This window comes from Protopterus annectens, chromosome 1.part1 (assembly GCF_019279795.1).
Source record: "Protopterus annectens isolate FY-2018-M chromosome 1.part1, PAN1.0, whole genome shotgun sequence".
NCBI lineage: Eukaryota > Metazoa > Chordata > Ceratodontiformes > Protopteridae > Protopterus > Protopterus annectens.
The window spans coordinates 1,128,275,412-1,128,296,094 of record NC_056726.1 but is presented as its reverse complement, the minus strand read 5'-3'; the positions used below and the strand labels follow the sequence as shown (position 1 = coordinate 1,128,296,094).

Genomic DNA, 20,683 nt, shown 5'->3' with positions numbered 1-20,683 from the left:
CAGTGGAAGTTGTTGGTAAGACCACTGAGTGAACAACATCCACTGAAGCAGGCGCATATAGAAGCGGGCCAGGGGAAGAAGGGTAATGGCCGCAGCCATGAGGCCCAACACCTTCAGAACCATTCTGGCTTGTACCTTTTTGTTGGCAAGGATGATCCACACGTGACTTTGTATATCTGAGATTCTTTGGTCTGTGAGGGTTGCTGACATCCGAACAGTGTTTAAATTTGCACCTATGAAGGTAATAGACTGGCAGGGCAATAAGGATGATTTTCCGTAGTTGATCGAAATTCCCAACTGAGTGCAGAGATTTAGTGTGTAATCCCTGGCTTGAAGAAGTTGATGCCTGGTGGTGGCTGAAAGGAGCCAGTCGTCGAGATACGGAAACACCTGGAATCCTTGACGTCTCAGGTGAACCGTGACCACTGCCATACATTTGGTGAACACTCTGGGGGCTGTAGTGAGACCAAAGGGCAGGGCTCTGAATTGAAAATGACTGGACCCCATCCGAAAGCGGAGAAACCTTCTGGAGCGTCTGTGAATTTTTATGTGATAGTACGCGTCCTGAAGATCTATTGAGCACATCCAGTTGTCCTTCTCTAGGAAGGGCAAAATTGACTGAAGTGTGACCATTCGAAATCTTGTCTTTCTCACAGACTTGTTGAGTCTGCTGAGATCCAATGTTGGTCTCCAGTCTCCCGTCTTTTGGGGACAAAAAAGAATCTTGAGTAGATTCCGGCTCTGAATGGTCTGTTGTACCTGGCTGAATGGCTCTTTTTGCTAGAAGCTTTAATACTTCTAACTCTGTACCTTCGCTTAGACCGGGTGGTACATCTGGAAGGGAATTTGTGTGAGTAGGGACTTTCCTGGAAAGGAATTTTGTAACCCTCGGATATAATCGACTGTACCCATCTGTCTTGAGTGAGGGAACGCCAGGCTTCTGGGTACAGCGATAGTCTTCCCCCGACTGCCTCCAAGGATGGACAGTCGGGCAACATCTCAGGGATGCTGAAAGGGCTTGTCAGAGAGGCTCTCTGCTTCCCTGGTTCTGTGGACCCCCTCTGCCTCTAGAGTGGCGTCTGTTATTATTACCCCCTCTGCCTCTAGGGGTAAACTGACCACGTATATCCGGCGTGACTCCTTGGGATTTGCGGAACCACATCTTTCCACCCTTCTGTCCTTTGGGGTAAGGTCTAGAAGGGGTGGAAAAACGGACCCCTACGGCAGAAAGAGTCTTGCTGTCCTGTTCACACCTGGTCAATGTATCCTTCACTTGAGGGCCAAACAAAGCTGACCCATCAAAGGGAGAGTTTGTGAAGGATGCCTTAAAGGGATCTGCAAAATTACAGAGCCGCATCCAGGATTGACGTCTAAGAGCCACCCCTGTACCTGCGGCTCTACTCGCTCCATCTGCTGCATATGATATCAGTCGCATGGAGGAGTTAGCTATAGAATTAAGGATTCCTACCTGAGAAGCAATTTTCTCTTGAGCCCCTGCAGCTGTAGGATCCTGTACTACTTCACCTAGTTCCTTAAGGATGTCCCTTTGGAGTCTGGTGAAGTGACATAAATAGTTCAGCGAGCGCATAGCAAAGGTCGCTGAAGAGAACATCCGCTTACCATACCTGTCCATGGTCCTAGAATCCTTATTAGGAGGATGGACAGGTACGGAAGGATCTGCAAGTTCCTTCTTAGTGGCAGCCGCCACCACCATGGCATCAACAGGGACACCTTTCGTAAGGAATTGCTTTTCCGAAGGGGCAGTAATAAATTTAGACGGCCTCCTAGGAACTGGCTCTACAGAGTCAGGAGCAGCCCAAGCCTTTCGAGCAATAACCTCCATAAGGGGGTCGAAAGGCGGAGACACCCAGGAGGTGGAGGGCCGAGATACAAACGCCTCTAGGTATACCAACTCATCCTCAGAGGGATTAGTGCAGGGCCAGTTTCCCCTCTGTTTTAGGAGTTCTAGGATGTCTGAAAAGGAGACATCCTCAGAGGGGGATCTTGGGGATCCCTCCGACTCATCTAAGTCGGTATCTGAAGTGATAGACTCAGGGGAGTCTAGATGTTTCCTCTTACAAGTCCTCTTGCGTGGAGGATCTCCTGACTGATCAGGAGAATCCTCGGAAGAGGGGGTTATTCCCAGTGGGGAAACCTGAGGCGGTGGATCTCTGGGTCCGGGAGCAAGAGAGATGGAAGAGATATCGACAGGCACTGTAGAGGGAGGAGCTAAGGGAATGGACTGCTGGCTGAGCCCAGTGGCCAGCACACTCTTCATCACCTCGAAGGCCCCCCTCCCAGGGAGGTCCGAGAGAACCCGTTCCGAAGAAACCGGGACTCCAGGGCCCACTGAAAGGGAAGGCTCTGAGGCAGATGTCGGAGCCGAGCTCACCAAGGCCGAGGCTCCAAGGGGAAGAGCGGGGTCGGACAAGGGTCCAATGCCACTCACCCCCTCGGAGGAGACCAGGGAAGCCCGACCACCGAATCCCTCCAAGGAAGGTCTCGAAGAGGAGATAAGAGTAGATGCCGAGGGTGCAGAAGGGGAGGTATCCGCCCCTCAGCCATAGCAGTAACTATCCCCGAAGACTCCAGCTCCAAACTCTGAGGTAGAGTCGAAGGAGGAACTTGAAGAGGGTGTGGACTAATAGTCGTCTGTTGAGACAGACTATGCAGCATCTGGGCCAGTGCCTGTGATTTCAATAATCTACTTACCACCCTCTCTAAATCATGGTCTGAAAGCCTGCATGACCTAGATGATCGGCTCCGATGGCTCCATTCCGAGAGGAGAGGTGAGGCCGGAGCCGAGAGTATCGGTTCCAAGGAAGGGGACCTGGACCTCATCCTCGAAGGAACCATCGGAGCTGAAGAAACCACAGATCCAGATGGAGCCGAGGACTTTTCGGCTCCGAATGAAAGTCTCGATGCATCAGCTCCAGCCGGAGCCGATACAGACACAACAGTAACGGTGTCGGCGTCGAAGCCTGAGCCACATGGTGGTCGGAGCCAGTCGGAGCCGATACCGATTGACCAAAACAGTATTTTGCAAGACAGGATCGGCTCCAGCCGGAGCCGATCTCGACTCCGAAGGAGTCGGAGCTGAGGCCACTGGCTTAGATACAGAAGCCTAGGCCTTAGAAGACTTAGAAGTCTTGCTCGGAGCCGATTTGGCCGGAGAGCCCTCCGGTTTAAGGAGACCCCTTAAAATCAACTTATTTCTCCTCTCCTGCAGGACTCTCTAGCTAAAGGAATGACAAATCGCACAGGAGTCCTGCAGGTGGAGAGGTCCCAGGCAATATAAACAAGAAGTGTGACCGTCTGTCAGAGACATCTTCTGACAGCACGAGTCACACTTCTTAAAGCCTGAGACCCTTTCTTTGGACATAGTTGCACAAGCAGTACACAACAACACAGTCCCAATCAGACAACTAAAAGTTATCTAAAATATATAGTAACTAACCTCTCACACACACACACACTGACGGGGGGGGGGATGGGAGGGAATGAAGGCCTGACTAAAGAAGGGAAAGGAAATATCATTTTAGTCAGAAAAGGGCTTACAATTAAGTAAAAAGGAAGGTATTATAAAGAAAAGTGAAAAATGTTAAATTTTAGGGGCAAAAAGTAGTTAAAAGCTAAGACTTACCAGGGGATGGCAAAAGGAGGAGCTCATCAGCGAAGCGGCAAACGAGATCTGGGTACTTACCGCCTTGCATCATGGGATATGGGGCTGCCTCGAGCTGGTAAAAGTGACTCTCGAGCTTAGCAAAGTGCCGAGTCGGAGCCGAGGATTGGCTCCGAACCCATCAAGCAAGAATGAAGGCGAGATTGACAACTTAACATATAATGTTTACAAATATCTCTGTGTCAGTATGATTTGTGATGTAAAATGCTTGCAACTAGGATTGTGTCTGTGTGGTTTGTTTTCATTTATATAAATGTATGATTACCTATGTAGTAAGGGATGGTTTAATAATTATGTTTCTTATTAAAAAAAGCCAGGAATTAAATAATTTATGTAAAGTTGCTTAGGTTATATGATATATAGCAATATATGTTTAGTATAATATTTGTTATATTAATATAGTTTAATTACTTTTATATGAATGTAAGTTTGTCTATGTCACAAGTGATAATTCTATAAAAGAGTCTGGAAAAAGAAAGATGCAGCTATACTTTGCTTCTATTGGAAGTGCTTTGATTGTGGCAGTGTCTTACATGATGTTACACACCATTTAATACTTCTGATATTATAGGATAATGTAATATATATATATCTCAGAATAAGCTGGAACTCAAACATCATTCACTCTGTATCCCATGTGACTGTTTAGTCATTTCTTTCTTTTCTTTTCTTTTATGTCGAATTCTTTTATTTGCTTTAAAGACAAAAACCCACATTTTTTTATAATGCCCAATTCTTATTCTTGTATTTGCTTTAAAGACAAAAACACATTATTGCATTTGTTAATAATAATTTAAGAAACATCTTCCATTTCAATTTTCTGAAGAGTTGGCCAATAAACTACTTTATGATTTAATAAAGGACCAAACCTTTCTAAACTTGTATGTTCAAACATGAAAACATCTTTGAATGTGCTGCAAACAAAAGTCAAACCTCATTTTAGGTACATGTAGCATGGTGAGTATTGACAAGATACCTCAGTCTTTCTAAGCTAACACTGTGGCATTGACAGTAATGTCCTGACTATAGTACAGCAGACCTGAGGTTTCATTAGTGGCTCGGTTATAAGAAGGAACTAGCTGGGAAGGATGGGATCCTGTTGGCTTGCCTGTTATAGGGGGAAGGAGATGGTTCCGGCTTATACTACAGTTTGAGCTTACCAAGACTGCACAGTTTGAGTGGATTTGCACTTGTAAATCAAAAGCTTGGTGTATAGGGCTATCCTTCCACTCAGAAGACAGCAGTAGTGGAGCTTTGGAGAGTTGCCAAGGAGGACAGGGGGAAGCTCCTTGAGTGAGACAGTAACACATCCTGCAGGACTAGCAAGTCACCCTGCTCCTTACCACTCAACTCTCATCAATGGGGGCTGATTGTAATTTCTGGGCAGAAACGAATGGGAAAGTAGGAGTGTTCTTTATCCTAGTAATGCCTAGATCCTGTCCCCTGAAACAAAAAGGTTGATTGGGCACAGGTAAAGGAACTATTACAAGCTGTCATCATAGCCACAATTCTTTTGGTAGACATCCTCTGAAAAATTTCCATTCCATATCTACCCTCTTTGTTTACTAAGTTCCATTCCTGGTTTCCCTATTCTACTACTGGTCTAACAAGAAATATAAAAAAAGTAACATAATGAAAGGGTTCCTGTTAGAGATAGATACACTTTAATATGGCCCCACTTGTTCTTCTTGACTTCATGATGATTTGATTAATATGCCCCTTTATGGTCACTGTAGTATCAGAATGAATCTTAAGTCATTACAGCTTATGTGTTTGAGTAATGTTGGAAGGAAACTTGTATATCAAACTAAATCAGAGTATTGCATATGTTCCAAATGTCACTTTCCTGTAAAGCTATATGAATTTTATATGAGTTCTTTTATAATATTAAAACTTGTTTTCTGTAGCATAGCCGGAACTAAGTGAAGAACTACTTGAAAACGTTGATTTGGAAGAACATGCCAACATAATTCTGGCCAGACTTTTTGCAATCTGGAAGTCAATTTTTTACTTTGTAGTTTAATTAGTGTTTTGCTGCCTTGAAATGTATCCTCTAGTGTTCATATCTGGTCTTATTAGAATAATATAGCATTTTGGTGAAAATATACAAAGTAGCAATCCAATGCTAGATGACAGAATTGCAAAAATCTCAACAGCAACCATATATTTCCCCTTTGTACTAATGTAAGCTGGAACAAATGTCAACCAAACGCTTACAAAAACAATCATGCTAAATGTGATAAATTTGGTCTCATTGAAGCTATCTGGCAAGTTTCTTGCAAGAAAAGCTATTATGAGGCTTACAGTTGCTAATATGCCTAAATATCCCAGCATGCAATAAAACATGAATACCGAACCCTCATTACACTGAATCACTATTTTCTCTGAAAGCTTTTTGTCAGTCTCTGAGAAGGGTGGAGAAACAGATATCCACACAATACATATAATAAACTGAAACACAAAACAACAAAATATTGAACAAAATGATGTCTTTGATCCAACCAAGTTCTTCAGCTGGCTTCCTGGTTTTGTTGCATTAAAAGCAATCACTACGGTAACAGTCTTGGCAAGAACAGCAGAAACACAGATGGAAAAGAATATGCCAAAAGCTGGTTGTCTGAAAATGCAAGTTTCATTCTTTGGTGGACCAATAAATACTAAAGCAGTCAATAAACAAAACAGGTTACTTATAAGGAGAAAGTAGCTGACTTCCCGGTTATTTGCTTTGACAACTGGTGTATCATGATGTTTGATGAAGATACACAAAACCCCCACAGGCATGAGTGAGAAAACAACAGCAATCACAGCCAGTGCTGTACCCAGGGGGTCCTCATAGGAAAGGAATTCAACGTATTTTGTAATGCAGAAATCATTCTCTTTATTTGGCCAATAATCGTCTGGGCATTTTATACAAATACCTGTAATGAAAAAAAAAAAAAAAACGTACAAAAAAATTATGTATCCTAAGAGTCATCCATTAAGCATCATTGCTCTTTGCATGTAACCTTTCTATGAATCAATATTCTCCATAACATTGTGTTTGTTATTATTACATAATGACAGGAGACCACTATATAAGATGTCAACAAAACTGAAATCAAACTGATGTCATTCATAGTAACAAAATTAAACTCTATGTGATCTGTGAATGTCACATAAATGAACCTTCCAGAAAAGTCAAATATAGATTTTTTAAGTTTTTACTTGAAAAGAGAACTTCCCTAACTATATGACAAATTACAAGATCAGCTGTATGATTATTTACTAATAATCACTGAGTATAGAGAATTTCCCCTTGTAAAATACTCATAGTATTATATATTGGGGTTTTGTACTTTTTTTTTCTGTTTAATGAGTTTTTAGGAAGTCAGTTTTAAAAATTATATAATTTAGCTAGTGTTTCCTCAATAACTCAGCGCAGACTACCTATATGATACAAACATATGAATTAAGATATGCCAACTGTAAATGTTTGTTTTAGTTTGACTGTATCCCAGAAGGCACTTGCAACAGAAACTTAATGCTATGAAATAGTACTAAAAGCTTTTACTTTGTGTAGGTTCATAGATTAGCACTAAGCGAACTGCCCTTGTGAGTCATTTTAAGCCTAGTCAGTTATCCCTTGTGAGACTCAAACCCTGCACCTTGTGTTTGAAAGGCAAACACCTTAACCATAGCCTTCTTATTTAATAAATGAAATCAAAAACACTGACTCCTTCTGAATAGGGACATAATAGTATGCCCATAGGTAGTTATTAGGTATACTGTACTGGAGACCATTAATGATTCTAACCAAATTTCCCAATTGTCCTAAAGTAGTGTCTGGTTAACTGACTTGCTGCATTCATACAATAGTCAAAGGTAGGCTGAAGAAATGAAACCCTGGACTACAGAAGGTAGCTCATTAACAGCTAACAGATTTTTCTGATAACACAGATATCTTCTATTATACATTAGTTGTGTGCTTGCTAATACCGTTTTATATATTGAAAAGCCACATTGGTCCCAGAATAAACACCAAGAAGATTAATTCCCAGAAATTCTTGCATGTGATATCCTCATTAATTGTAAGCAATGTGAACATCTTCAAAATATTACCATGGGCAAGTCTAAAATCATTTCGAGTTTCTGATGTTTTGCCAATTCTTCCCAGCTTTAATACATAATCAGGGGCAGTGCTTAAATTTAAGTTTTAATTTTTATTTGATATTTAGGAGTGCAGGTTGGTCATGTAGTGGATATAATATTGAGATTATAAGAATACCAGATGGCATTTTATTTTTCCTAAAGACCAACAGCAATTTCTATTTTCCTGTTTGCAAATAGGAAAGCATCGTTTCAGAACTCAGTATTTCAGTTTAAAAAAAAAGACATAACTTGCACTCTGAGCCATTTATTTTTTATGGTTAATTGTAACAGGTTAGGCTTATGTTATCTCAAGATTTTCTGTAAAGATGTCACTTCATTTTAATTGGATATTCATTTTTTTCTGAAAACTGACACTTTATTACATCAAATGTTCTTAACAGTTTGTCTTAGATAAGTTTTATGTAAAATATCTAATATGTGATACAGTCTACAGGTGCATGTTTAGTAAAACAATACATGAAGACACATTTGGCCATGCAGAAACACTTAATGTGCATCTAAGACAAGTTAGACAAGTTAGAGAGTACATGTGTTCATAGGGTCATAGAATGTTATTAGGCTAATGCCCCTAGGGCCTTTACAAGCCTAGCCGTGCTATACCCGTGTTCACTGACTGACTTTGGTTAGATGGTTATTATTCGCAAACAATATGTAACAATGTATAGTTATTTAACAAACCAACACATTCACATTTCAGCTCTACTTTGTATATCACAAATAAGCATTACTTATAAGTGATTTTAAACATATAGCCTTAAATAAAGGATGCACTGGGTGGTGCTAAAATCGTTGCATTAAAACAGTAGGTGTCACTGCAAATTACCGTCTACTGATATACGAGTACTTGGTCTTGGAACCTGTGCTATCATAAATGAAGACCCGTTGGCCTTTCTGCGATCTGAAGCAGACACACACACAAACATACACAAATATCATGACTACAGTTGTTATAAAGAATTCAGTCTGAGATTACAAAACTAAAAGCAATAATAACCACACAACACAATTTTAGATAAACTAGCTGTATCAGCTTGTCACTTGTCATGGGACATGCCAACCTGACCCTTGAATGTATTATAAAATGATGGGATTTGAAAACCCATTTCCACTATAGTCCATAGACCCATTTCAATCTTAACACCAGAACAAGGCATTAAAGTACCTGACTGCAAGTTCAAAAATTCTAATTTGCAATAACATATATATTAACATCTTTTTTTTTTCTTATAAGTTATCTAAACAAAAGCACGATTCTTTAAGAATGGGGACTAGGTTATTTTAGCATCTTGTAGTAACACAGCTGTATCACATGATGAGACAGTTCAACTTCAAAATATTACTCTATTTTAACATAATTAACAAAATATTTCAATTTGAAACTATATCCTTGCCTTCCAATTAGCCTAATTATACATACTTCATTACTAAAATGAATACACATATGAATAATTACATTAAACTAAGAAAAGATCACAGTGTGAATTCATAACTGAAACTGCATGTTGCTAATTAAATGATGTGTTGTTTCTCCTCTTTATAGATTTGAAAAAGTTCCCAGCTAGTAAGTCACTGATCTACCATTGTGCACCATAGGTTGTGACATCAGTGATCTTAATACACTTATGTCAGTGACTGCCATATCCAGCAAACATTACTTCTCATGAAATGCACATTCATTGACTTCTCCTAAAATACACATTCATTGAAATGGCACTGAAACCCACATTCAAAAAAATGCATCTGACCAGTGGTGGATTAAGTTTATCTTTGGGCCTTTTTTTCAAACCATATGCCACTTGCACATATTTTTGACCATGCATACAAGCATGTGCTATTTCATTTACCTTCTTGATTGCATTAAATTATACTCCTTGTATAATACAGGACCAAAGCTACAAATTTAAAATGCACTCTAACAAGTGGTCCTGTATTATACAAAACTTTTATATAATACAGGACCACTTGTTAGAGTGCATTTTAAATTTGTAGTTTTGAACATTTTTCCAGTAAGGAATGAAACAAAAAATATGAACCAATCTTGACAAAACTGCAAATTTCAGAACATTTCAGCCATAAAAGGCCACTCAAACTTCTGTTAGTAAAATCCACGAATATCAGCCAATATGCACAATCTCCACAGAAATAAAAGTCATCTGAATAATTCCACATTAAAGAGATCTGTAACTAATGAAGAGGTGGCTACTGGCAAACACAGATACACACACACACACACACACACACACACACACACACACACACACACACACACGCAGTTCTTCTTGTCTGTTTTATTCTGCTGACAGAAGCAGCAGGAACATCTTGTGTGAGTTTAAATTCCATGTGTGGAAACAAAGAAGCAACAGAAGGTGTGTGCTTTGACGCAGACAGGAATGTAAATCTGCACTGTATGCACAGATGCAGAGGGTATTCTTAAAGGAGAACGCCCTTAAAGAAGACGTAATTTATTTTTTTAATTAAAAGTTAAATGTTGTGGCAGCCCCCAGCCAGTGGGCCCTAGGCAAATGCCTAGTTCGACAAGTTTTAGATCTGTCTCTATACAGTACTAGAGACTACTTAACAAGAAGGATAATAGCATATCAATGACTGTTTTCTTTAAAGAAACAATAATGTTGTTTATATAATTACTTAACATATGTTAACCAGGAAAGCCTGACTAGGACAGAGTCTATTTTCAGCAGATGCCCAGGGAGAAATGCTCCAGACACGTCTTTGGAATGTAGGAGGAAACCGGAGTACCGGGAGGAAACCCATGCAAATGCAGGGTGGACGTGCAGACTCCACACAGAAGGCACCCTGGCTGAGAATCAAAGTGGAGAACCTCTTGCTGTGAGGTGACAAAATTAACCACTGCACCACCCATACATGACTGTCACAGGGGGACCGGATCACATAATTACCATAGCAAACAGGACAGTAAGAGCATTACAGACTTTCTTTTTGGAAGCAATACATACAGTATACATGAGTGGGATTAAAGTTCCTGATCGTACTGGAACTGCATACAGTACTAAGTGTAGCCTGATAAATGCTGATAGTGGACCATAATCTGCTGTTTGATAAATGGGAAACACTTTATTGCATTTATCAGTAGGAGTCACTGAGACAAAGGCTACTTGTTCACATAGAGAATTTCACAAAATATGAATTCTGAGTACACTGTGAACTGCCTAAAACAGAGTTGGATCATGGCCAAATGGAGTCCTAGTCCAAGGAATGGACTGCCCCTCCCAAGTCATACCAATGTACCATTAGTTGTCTGTCTGTATCTTTCTAATTATTATTAGCAGTGTTTACATCTGTCACTCTGCAGATTATTTTTTTCTATTACTTTGATGATGATCACAGAGATTTAACTTTAATTTAAGCCTTAGTAAAACTTTTGCAGCAAAAACAATGAAAGTAATTTGATGAATAAAGCAACACACCCACACTGAAAACAGAGTTAGCATGAGCAGCAGTAAACTTCACTTCCTTTGAAACTCCCAGTTATTGAAAATGCATCTGGTAACCCATTAACTACAAGAGATGTGCTGAGATTCATAGCCAAATAACATATAGTAAAGCACTCACTACTTAGTGCCTACCTGAAGTATTCAGGGATTTAAAAGACAAATGTGTAATGCAGCTTGGGACAGCCCACTGAACATGTGTCTTTTTTTCTGGGGCAGCCCAGGAAAAATGTCTGGGGAAGTGACTTGGTCAGACTCACATAATAAGCAAACGAAGGCTTAGGGAATTTAACTCTGCACAGCAAGAGGCAGTTCATGAACAGCTCATCATGTATTCAACTTTACTAAGCACCAAGCTGTTGTAGCCCAACACAGTGCATTTCACACCATTGTGCCTGTAAATAAATAAATAAATAAACAACAAAATAAAGTTAAATTAAAAATGCATCACAGTTAATATTTAAATATTAATCTTGGAGAGTCCATGCTGCCCAGTTTATTCACAGCTGAATAATAAACACACTCAACAGTTAATGAAGCAAGGATTGTACCCAAAGAACACAATTCATATGGTGCTGCTCCTGTTTGCTAAAATCAACTACTTTATTTATACAACAAATTCTTTGAGATCCAGGAACTAAGTGTTTACACACACACACACACACACACACACACACACACACACACACACACACACACACACACACACACACACACACAGAGACACAGTGCACACTGAGATGTTTTTTAAGTAAGTAAAACAGTTATTGCTGGCTGGCTCACAGATCCAAGAAAATGTTTCACTTCCATGCTCCAGTTAGTGCAAAGTAAAATGGCTCCCCAACAGAAGTGAACAGCTGACTCATAAAACCTCTGCTGTTATTCTAGCAACTACCTAAGTTTATGCAAGAAATATTTAAAATCCATTTACTGCAAGCCTCACAAAACTACTTTGAAGCTCCAAAATGGCTTCTCTTATTGGCTGAAATGTAGAGCTTTCATGCCAAGAGTGAGGCTTCCTGGAGCTAGAGCAGTCAAGTGACACAGAGCTGCTGCTCAGACATGCAAGAGAGATGCATTTTTCTTCTTCTGAATATTTATGGCCCCTCTGCCAACACCGGGGTCTAGAGAGCTGCCTAACTCACCTTGTGCTGGATCCATCCCTGGTCTAAAGCATGCCTAAAGACAAAATAAGGTATAGTTATTACACTTATCAAGCAATGAATTTCCTCAGAATCTCTTGTTCTTTCTTTTTAAAGAATGAATCCAATTGATATGTTAGGGAAATAAATATTGCTTTGCTCTTTGTGACAAAGTGGCTTGCCGGTATCAATGAAAACTGTATAAAGGAAAAAAAAATCAAATAATTCTTGCAAAAATACTGGTGTAATAGTACATCACATTAACAATTCTTTTTCCAAGTGGGTAAATGTATATACAGTGTTATGGGAGAGAACTTCTTGCGTATACACAAAAATCCAAACAGGGAAATTGAAAACCATTCACGCAGGCTTTAATACTTCAAATGTTCCTGCTTTCTTTTGGAAATATGACTTGCTGTGTCTGAGTGGAGTGAATGTTTCCTGTTGATATGGTCATCCTTATGCTGACAAAGAAATAGTCCAACCAGTACTTCGAAATTGCCTGAAGAATACTCTGGGCATAGAGTAATACATTAACCATTGATTATTCCCAGTGATAAAAAAAAATATATCCTTCGTTTTAATAAAGTTTTGCTTAGAGGAAAAAAATGTTAAAAGAGTTCCCTAAATATGAACTGTCTAAAGAAAAATGATGTAATCTGTAATGACTGTGTGCTTTTGTCCACTTTGTAAACTCTTTCTCTCTGTGTCTCTCTCTCTCTCTCTCTGTTTCTCTGTCTGCCTCTCAAAATATGTAAGCAGTAAGCAACACACACACACACACACACACACACACACACACACACACACACACACACACACACACACACACACACACACACACACACAAACACACACACACACACACACACATCACAGAGACTGACACAATACAAATATAGAGTGATTGACAGAGAGAGACAGTGAGTGTGCGAGAGACAAGAGTGCATTTGTATGTATGAGGGAGACAGATAGTTCTTTTGTGAGTATGTCAAACAATGCTTTGCATCACATGAAAAAAAATCCACTTTAGACAAAATCCAAATAGCATTGTGGATTGCCTAAAGTGTAAAGATGGTATAGCAGAATAATCATGCAGTGACGTTTCTCAGAATGTCTTTGTTCTTTGTGTTTAAAGAAATAAGACCCCTAGAAATGTTCTACAACAAACTCTGTGAAATCTGCTTGGGAAGAAATGGATATAATAAATGACAGACCCTCATTACACAAAAATCAACTTTTCTAAAATAAAAGCTGAGTAAAGTATAACTGTGAGAAAGCATACTTATGCTAACAAACAGATCATTTTGGGGAGACAATCTAGGTTCTATACTGCATTGCCAGAGGCTTTTATAGCCTGAAATTCTACAACAGATTTCTTCCTTCCTTGTTGGCACAGACTATAGTAGGCTGGCATTAATGTGGACTGATGTATGCGTATGAGTTCCTATTATATCCATCATTGTTACACCTTCACTTCAGCCAGGGACGGATGGAATAACTCTATAGATGTACTTATGTAAAATGAAATGTAAAATGACAGAAAGCATATATGTATAAAAAAATGAAAAGTAGTAGGAGTAAGTATACCTAATGAGTGACTACTAACTATGGTGAGGGTAGAAGCTTTCAGTAAAGAAAAACTCAGCCATGCTGCAGTTGTCACTGCCTGATACCTTAAATCTCCTGTAAATGAAGGACAACAAGATATATACAAATGGCCCTTTAAGGACATTGTGTGTTTCAGCTACTTGGGTTCTGAATGTCCATGACTTTTAACTTTTAAGTCTTTATGGATAGATTCAGGTCAGTAAAGTCAAACATATTTTCCCTAACACTATCACTACACAAGACAGGTTGAGACAAACACAGATACAAACAAGCACACACACACACACACACACACACACACACACACACACACACACACACACACACACACACACACACACGCGCGCGCGCGTGCACGCGCACACACACACACACAAATACAATAAACACTTGCACACACTGTCTGTCCTCTTCCTTAATCCTTACCCTAACACTAAACCAAGAACACTCTCACAAACTCCCACTCCAACACCAGCCCACTTCTCTGTTTGCTGACATTCTAAAATGTAGGTAAAATGAACTGTTGAAATTTTGATAGTCTCCCTCCTAGTGATAACATTACATGCTGTTGATGTTATGAATGGCAGCTATAAATATTTATAATCTGTCCCTATTTATTTTAGGCTTTGCCCAGATTTCTTGCACTAACAGGTTGAGGTGTGTGTGTGTGTGTGTGTGTGTGTGTGTGTGTGTGTGTGTGTGTGTGTGTGTGTGTGTGTGTGTGTGTGTGTATGTATATATATATATATATATATATATATATATATATATATATATATATGTATATATATATGGGTCCACTACAGAATCCCGAAAGCTCATAATCCCGAAGCCCAAAATCCTGAGACCAAAATCCCGAAAATTCAAAATCCTGAAACTCAAAATCCTGAAAACACAAATAATGCTAATATGTCACTATAAAGACACTAATATCTACCAACTGACCCTGACCCTAACCCTAAGGTCCATCAGTATCGCACACTCACCTGACCCCCGCCCTAACCCTAACTCACTTAAACCGCCCCCCAACCCCAATATTTGTCACTATTGCACACATGCCTAACCTGCGCACTAACCCTAACTCACTTAAACCGCCCCTAACCCTAACATAAAACCAACCGCACACTTACCTGAACCCACCGCATGACCTAACACCACAGGGCTAACAATAGCAAAGCCACAATGACGTCAGTATGTCCATTTTGTGTTTTCAAGATTTTGAGTTTCAGGATTTTGGGCTTTTGGAATTTTGAATTTTCGGGATTTTGGTCTCAGGATTTTGGGCTTCGGGATTATGAGCTTTCAGGATTCTGTAGTGGACCCCATATATATATATATATATATATATATATATATATATATATATATATATATATATACATACATACATATATGGATCTATGTCAGATGATCAAGTTTTCAGAAACTTGAAATTCATAAGGACAAGACCATATGATCGAGTTTCGAAAAACTTGACCATCAAAAAAAAAATGTTTATGCATCCCCCAACACTCCCTGCAAATTTTATATATATATATATCTATACACACCAACCCCAAGATCACACTATAGTGATGAAAATGGTAAATTTCCTAATCGTCGCTGTACCACAATCTCCATTTAAAAACTCAATCATATGGTCTTGACCATATGAATTTCGAGTTTCTGAAAACTTGATTAACTGATAGGGATCCATAAATATATCTGTATATAGATATATGTATATGTATGTATATATATATATATATATATATATGTATATATATATATATATATCTATATATATCTATATATATATATATATATATATATATATATATATATATATATATATATATTTATATATATATACAGAGAGAGAGATACAGATATAAATGTGTGTGTGTGTGTGGAGAGAGAAAGCTGTGTGTGTGTGTGTGTGTGTGTGTGTGTGTGTGTGTGTGTGTGTGTGTGTGTGTGTGTGTGTGTGTGTGTGTATATGTATATATATATATATATATTTATATATATATATATATATATATATATATATATATATATATATATATATATATATATATATATATATATATATATATGTATGGGTCTACTTGACATAACCAAAATGTCAGTAGACTGAATTTCATATAACTGAGATGAAAACGCTGAAAACGCACAAGGCTGAAATTTCACATCGCTGACAGTCATAAAACTGACCCTGTAATGTGCAATGTACCTCACACATACTACACAAACAAAAGCAACAACTCATCCCTGCTAAGCACTGCCCTGTCAAAGTAAAAGTACTAAACAGCTACCTAACTCTTTCCAAAACCCCGCCCACAAACCAATACCCAAGTACAAATAACAAATCTCACTGAATATTCATGCAGGTGCCCCGCAAAAATATTCCATGGATATTTGTTAAACCAACTCTAATAATCATATTAATGTTAAATTTTACATTTTTGCAGGGGGGCTGCACCCCCTGCATCTCCCAAAACCATTGCACCTTAAATATATCAACTCGGAGATCGCACTACAGTGTGGATGTGAGCAGATTTCCTGATCTGCTCAGCTTGACATTTGGCATTTCAAATGTTCAGTCATCTGAACGTCAGCATAGAGAAGTTTCAGTGATATGAAACTTCACTCTTTACATTCGGTTATTTGAATATCAGTCTACTGACATTTCAGTAATATGTGTGTGTGTGTGTGTGTGTGTGTGTGTGTGTGTGTGTGTGTGTATGTGTGTGTGTGTGTGTGTGTGTGTGTGTGTGTGTGTGTGTGTGTGTGTGTGTGTGTGTGTGTGTGTGTGTGTGTGTGTGTGTGGGTTTGTGTACACACACACACACACACACACATATATATATGTATGTGTTTATGTATATGTATATATGAGTGTGTGTGTGTGTGGAGAGAGAGAAAGAGAAAGCTACACCCATGTATCTACAATTTTATCTATACACACACATGGGTTAAGTCATGGTAGCTGAATATAGTTCAACTCACCCAGTTTAGTCAACACACTTTGATTGACACAACAGATGGTTGACAGTTGTCTGAGACTGCACAATCCTTAGGGTTGGGGAATACTGGAATACAGCTACGGAAACTACTCTACATGGAAATAATGTTAGGAGCTACTGGTGCTCTTCTGCATAGGTATGTGCAACAGGCTCAAGACTATGCTACTGCTTGGCCTCACCCAAGAAGGAAAAGGGTGTTTAGACCCTGCTTAGCTTTTCATGATCTGCATGCGGTGGAAATACTAGAGCACTACAGGAACTCTGCAACCTCTGTCGTCCTGATATTAGAGCAATGACAAACTGAACTGAACCTATATCTGTGGAGACCAAGGTATGTCTAGCATGTTGCACTTAGAATTTTAGCTACAGGAAACTTCCAGACAGCAACAGAAGACATGCTGGGGGGTCACAAGCATCAGATCCTACATCAGTTCCTGAATGCTATGTTACAGCATGCCAGTGACTATATTTTCCCCATACCCTCGAGGACAGAGCTATGACTATGCAGGACTTCTACCCCATAGCACACTTTCCTGAAGTCTTCTGTGCCACAGACTGCATGCACATTGAGCTCAAAGTACCACCCAGGGAATAGGGAAGGGTCTAGATAAACAGAAAGGGCTTCCTTCCTGTGCAACACTAAGGGAATCATCATGAATGCATGAGCTGGCAATCCTGGCAGTTATCACGACTTCCATATCTGGCGCAACTCTTAGTTCTACCAGAGGTTTTCCAGGGGGATATACGACAAGATTATTTACTGGGGAATGCAGGGGATGCATTCGAGCCATGGCTACTGACACCCATCAGAAATGCACACAGAGCCAAGGATGAATGCTATAATGAGGGACACTCTTAAAAATGAAATATCATAGAGCATGTGTTTGGGCTGCTGAAGCCCTGTTTCTAACACCTAGATACATCGGGGGGCCTGGCAGTATGATCCCAGTACTTGTGCCAAAGTGTTCACTGTCTGTGCTACCGTACACAATATTATCCTAAGAAAACAGCTTCAACAAAAATACCAAGGAGAAGGGGCACATATTCCACCACCAATGGCAAGTTCTTCACAGCCACATGCAGGTGAGGACTCACTGGGGGAACCACCAGTCTCTCTTGGTGTAGGTAGACGTAGGTAAGCACAATATGTCTGCTACCTGGTCAAGAGGTAATTGATAGCCCACATGCTGATGACCTAAGGGGTACAACTTCCATCCTATGTACGTACATACTGTAAAAGTGATGCCAGGCAATGTCCACAACCTTTACTTACCCATGTAATGGCTGTGTACTGCTAGTATCACACAAAGTCAGCCCCGAATTAAAACACATTTAATTGCAGTTCTATCAAGGTAAGTGTTAAACCTGGAACAGGAAAATAAATGTATAAGAACACAAATGAATGTCAGATCCTTGTATATCATTACTTGCAAGTGTGCCTAAGTAGAAGGTGTATGGATTGTACAGCAATGACACTGACGTGACAGGACTGACTTATGCAGATTTCTGCTGTTTATCAACTAATAGGCCTCATGCATCCAAGATACACACAGTAAAAAACCTGTAAGAAAGCAGTACAGTTTTCAAAATAGCATCAACAACATATATATACTAAGCGGTCAGTCAGCTATATACCCTGTTTATCAGAAAAGATAAACATGTATCCCTGAATCCAAAAGATAGAAACAAGGAGATGGAACAGTTATCATCATTTGCAAAGGATGTTTTTTGGGGGGACAGGATGCCAAGGCTGACACATAGGTTCGCTAACCATCCGGAATTAAGGGACACTGTCCAGAAAACAGAGACTGCCTTTTCTGGATAGCGTATTGTCCAGAATAAGAAGTTATGTCTTACCATAACGTTCCATGTTAGTTGTCTTCTTCTCACCTTCTTTCTTGCTGGATGGGTTCGGAGCCGATCCTCGGCTCCGACTCGGCCTATACTACAGCTCGAGAGCTATTTTTACCGGCTCGAGGCAGCCCTATATCCCACAATACCATGCGCTAACTCCCCAGATCTCGTTTGGAAGCTAAGACATAGTATAAAAAGTAATATTATAATAATAATATTATAATCCTCTTTTACGAGTACAGGTTACCTACTAGTAACACTAAGGATACCATGAAAGACGCAACATATTATATCTCCAGAAATGGAAGGACTCAGAACCTCGAGTCTATCCAGGCTAGGGGGCAGGAGGGAGGGGCCTTAAGAAAGAAGGCGAAGAAGACAACTAACATGGAACGTTATGGTAAGACATAACTTCTTAATGTTAAGTTGTCATTCTCGCCTTCATTCTTGCTGGATGGGACAGCGTCCCTAGCATCTTAGTCCTGGGTGGCTCAATGGAACAGACTCCTGAGTACAGTGGAACCAAAATCAGCTCTATTTCTGGAGGCTAGATCAAGCTTGTAATGGGCAATAAAGGTATGTTTGGACGCCCATGTAGCTGCTGCACAAATGGCATCTAGTGGTAACCTTGCTTGAAAAGCCGTTGAAGTTGATAGTGCCCTGGTTGAATGAGCTTTAGGCCTAGAGGGTAGTTGCCTGTGTCTCAACTCATAGATCAAGCTAATAATAGATGTCAGCCATCTGGAAAGAGTAACTTTCGATACTGGAAGCCCTTTCTTGCCTGCAGCATAAGAGAGGAAAAGCTGGTCTGACTTTCTGAATTGTTTTGTCCTGTCTAGGTAATACCGTAATTGGCGATGAACATCTAATGAATGTAATTTTTGTTCTGCCCTGTTAGTATAGTCTGGGAAAAAGACGGGCAAATCAATGGAGTGGTTTAGATTTGCTTCTGATAACACTTTTGGTAGGAAGGAAGGGTTTGTTCTGAGAGTTACCCTATCTTTATGAAAAACCAAATAGGGAGGACGGACAGACAAGGCTTGAAGTTCCGATACCTTTCTGGCAGATGTTATAGCTACTAAAAACAGCGTTTTCCAAGAAAGAAGTTTGAGGGAGCAAGAAGCTGCCGGTTCAAAAAGGGGGTAGAATTAGTGAGGTTAGAACTAAATTCAAATCCCATTGTGGGGGTGGATCTTTGACTGGAGGTCTGAACAACAAGATGCCCTTGAGAAAGGCTTTACAGAGTTTGTGGGACATAATATTAGCTTCTGAGAGTCCAACATGAAAATTAGCAATGGCCGCTAATTGTACCCTGATAGTGGCCGATGATGACCCCGAATGAAAAAGCTCTGTCAGAAAGTCTAGAACCTCATGAATGGGTGTATGGAAAGGATCTAAGGCTCTAGTTTGTGCCCAGTGTGAAAAACGCTTCCATTTACTCGCATAAGTCTTCCTAGTATTGGACTTATGGGAAGCCAGAATGATATTATGAACAGGAGGAGAAATAAGGGGAAGCCTGGCTATGGCTGGAAGTGGAGCAACCAAGCTGTGAGGTTGATGGAATGTAGAGACTGATGCAGCTTGCCCGTGAGGTGGGTCAATAGATCCGGAAGGGGTTCCAGATGCCAAGGCTGTTCCAGTAGGTATTTGTGCAGGAATGGGAACCAAACTTGTCGAGGCCAAAACGGGGCAATGAGGATCATTTTGGATCTCAATGCGGTTGCTTTCTGAATTAGTTGCGGGATCAATGGAAAGGGAGGAAAGGCA

General features: G+C 39.9%; 1 protein-coding gene across 1 annotated transcript; it reads right to left on the bottom strand.

Annotated features, from left to right (window-relative positions):
* Positions 1-4,423: 4,423 nt before the first annotated feature.
* On the bottom strand, positions 4,424-12,462 carry LOC122815680 (vomeronasal type-2 receptor 26-like). The gene is made up of 2 exons (XM_044088382.1): positions 12,447-12,462; positions 4,424-6,600 (listed from the first exon to the last, which is right to left on the bottom strand). Exons 1-2 carry the CDS (start codon positions 12,460-12,462, stop codon positions 5,702-5,704), a joined length of 915 nt encoding a protein of 304 aa, XP_043944317.1. The 3' UTR covers positions 4,424-5,701.
* Between the last annotated feature and the right edge of the window lie 8,221 nt (positions 12,463-20,683).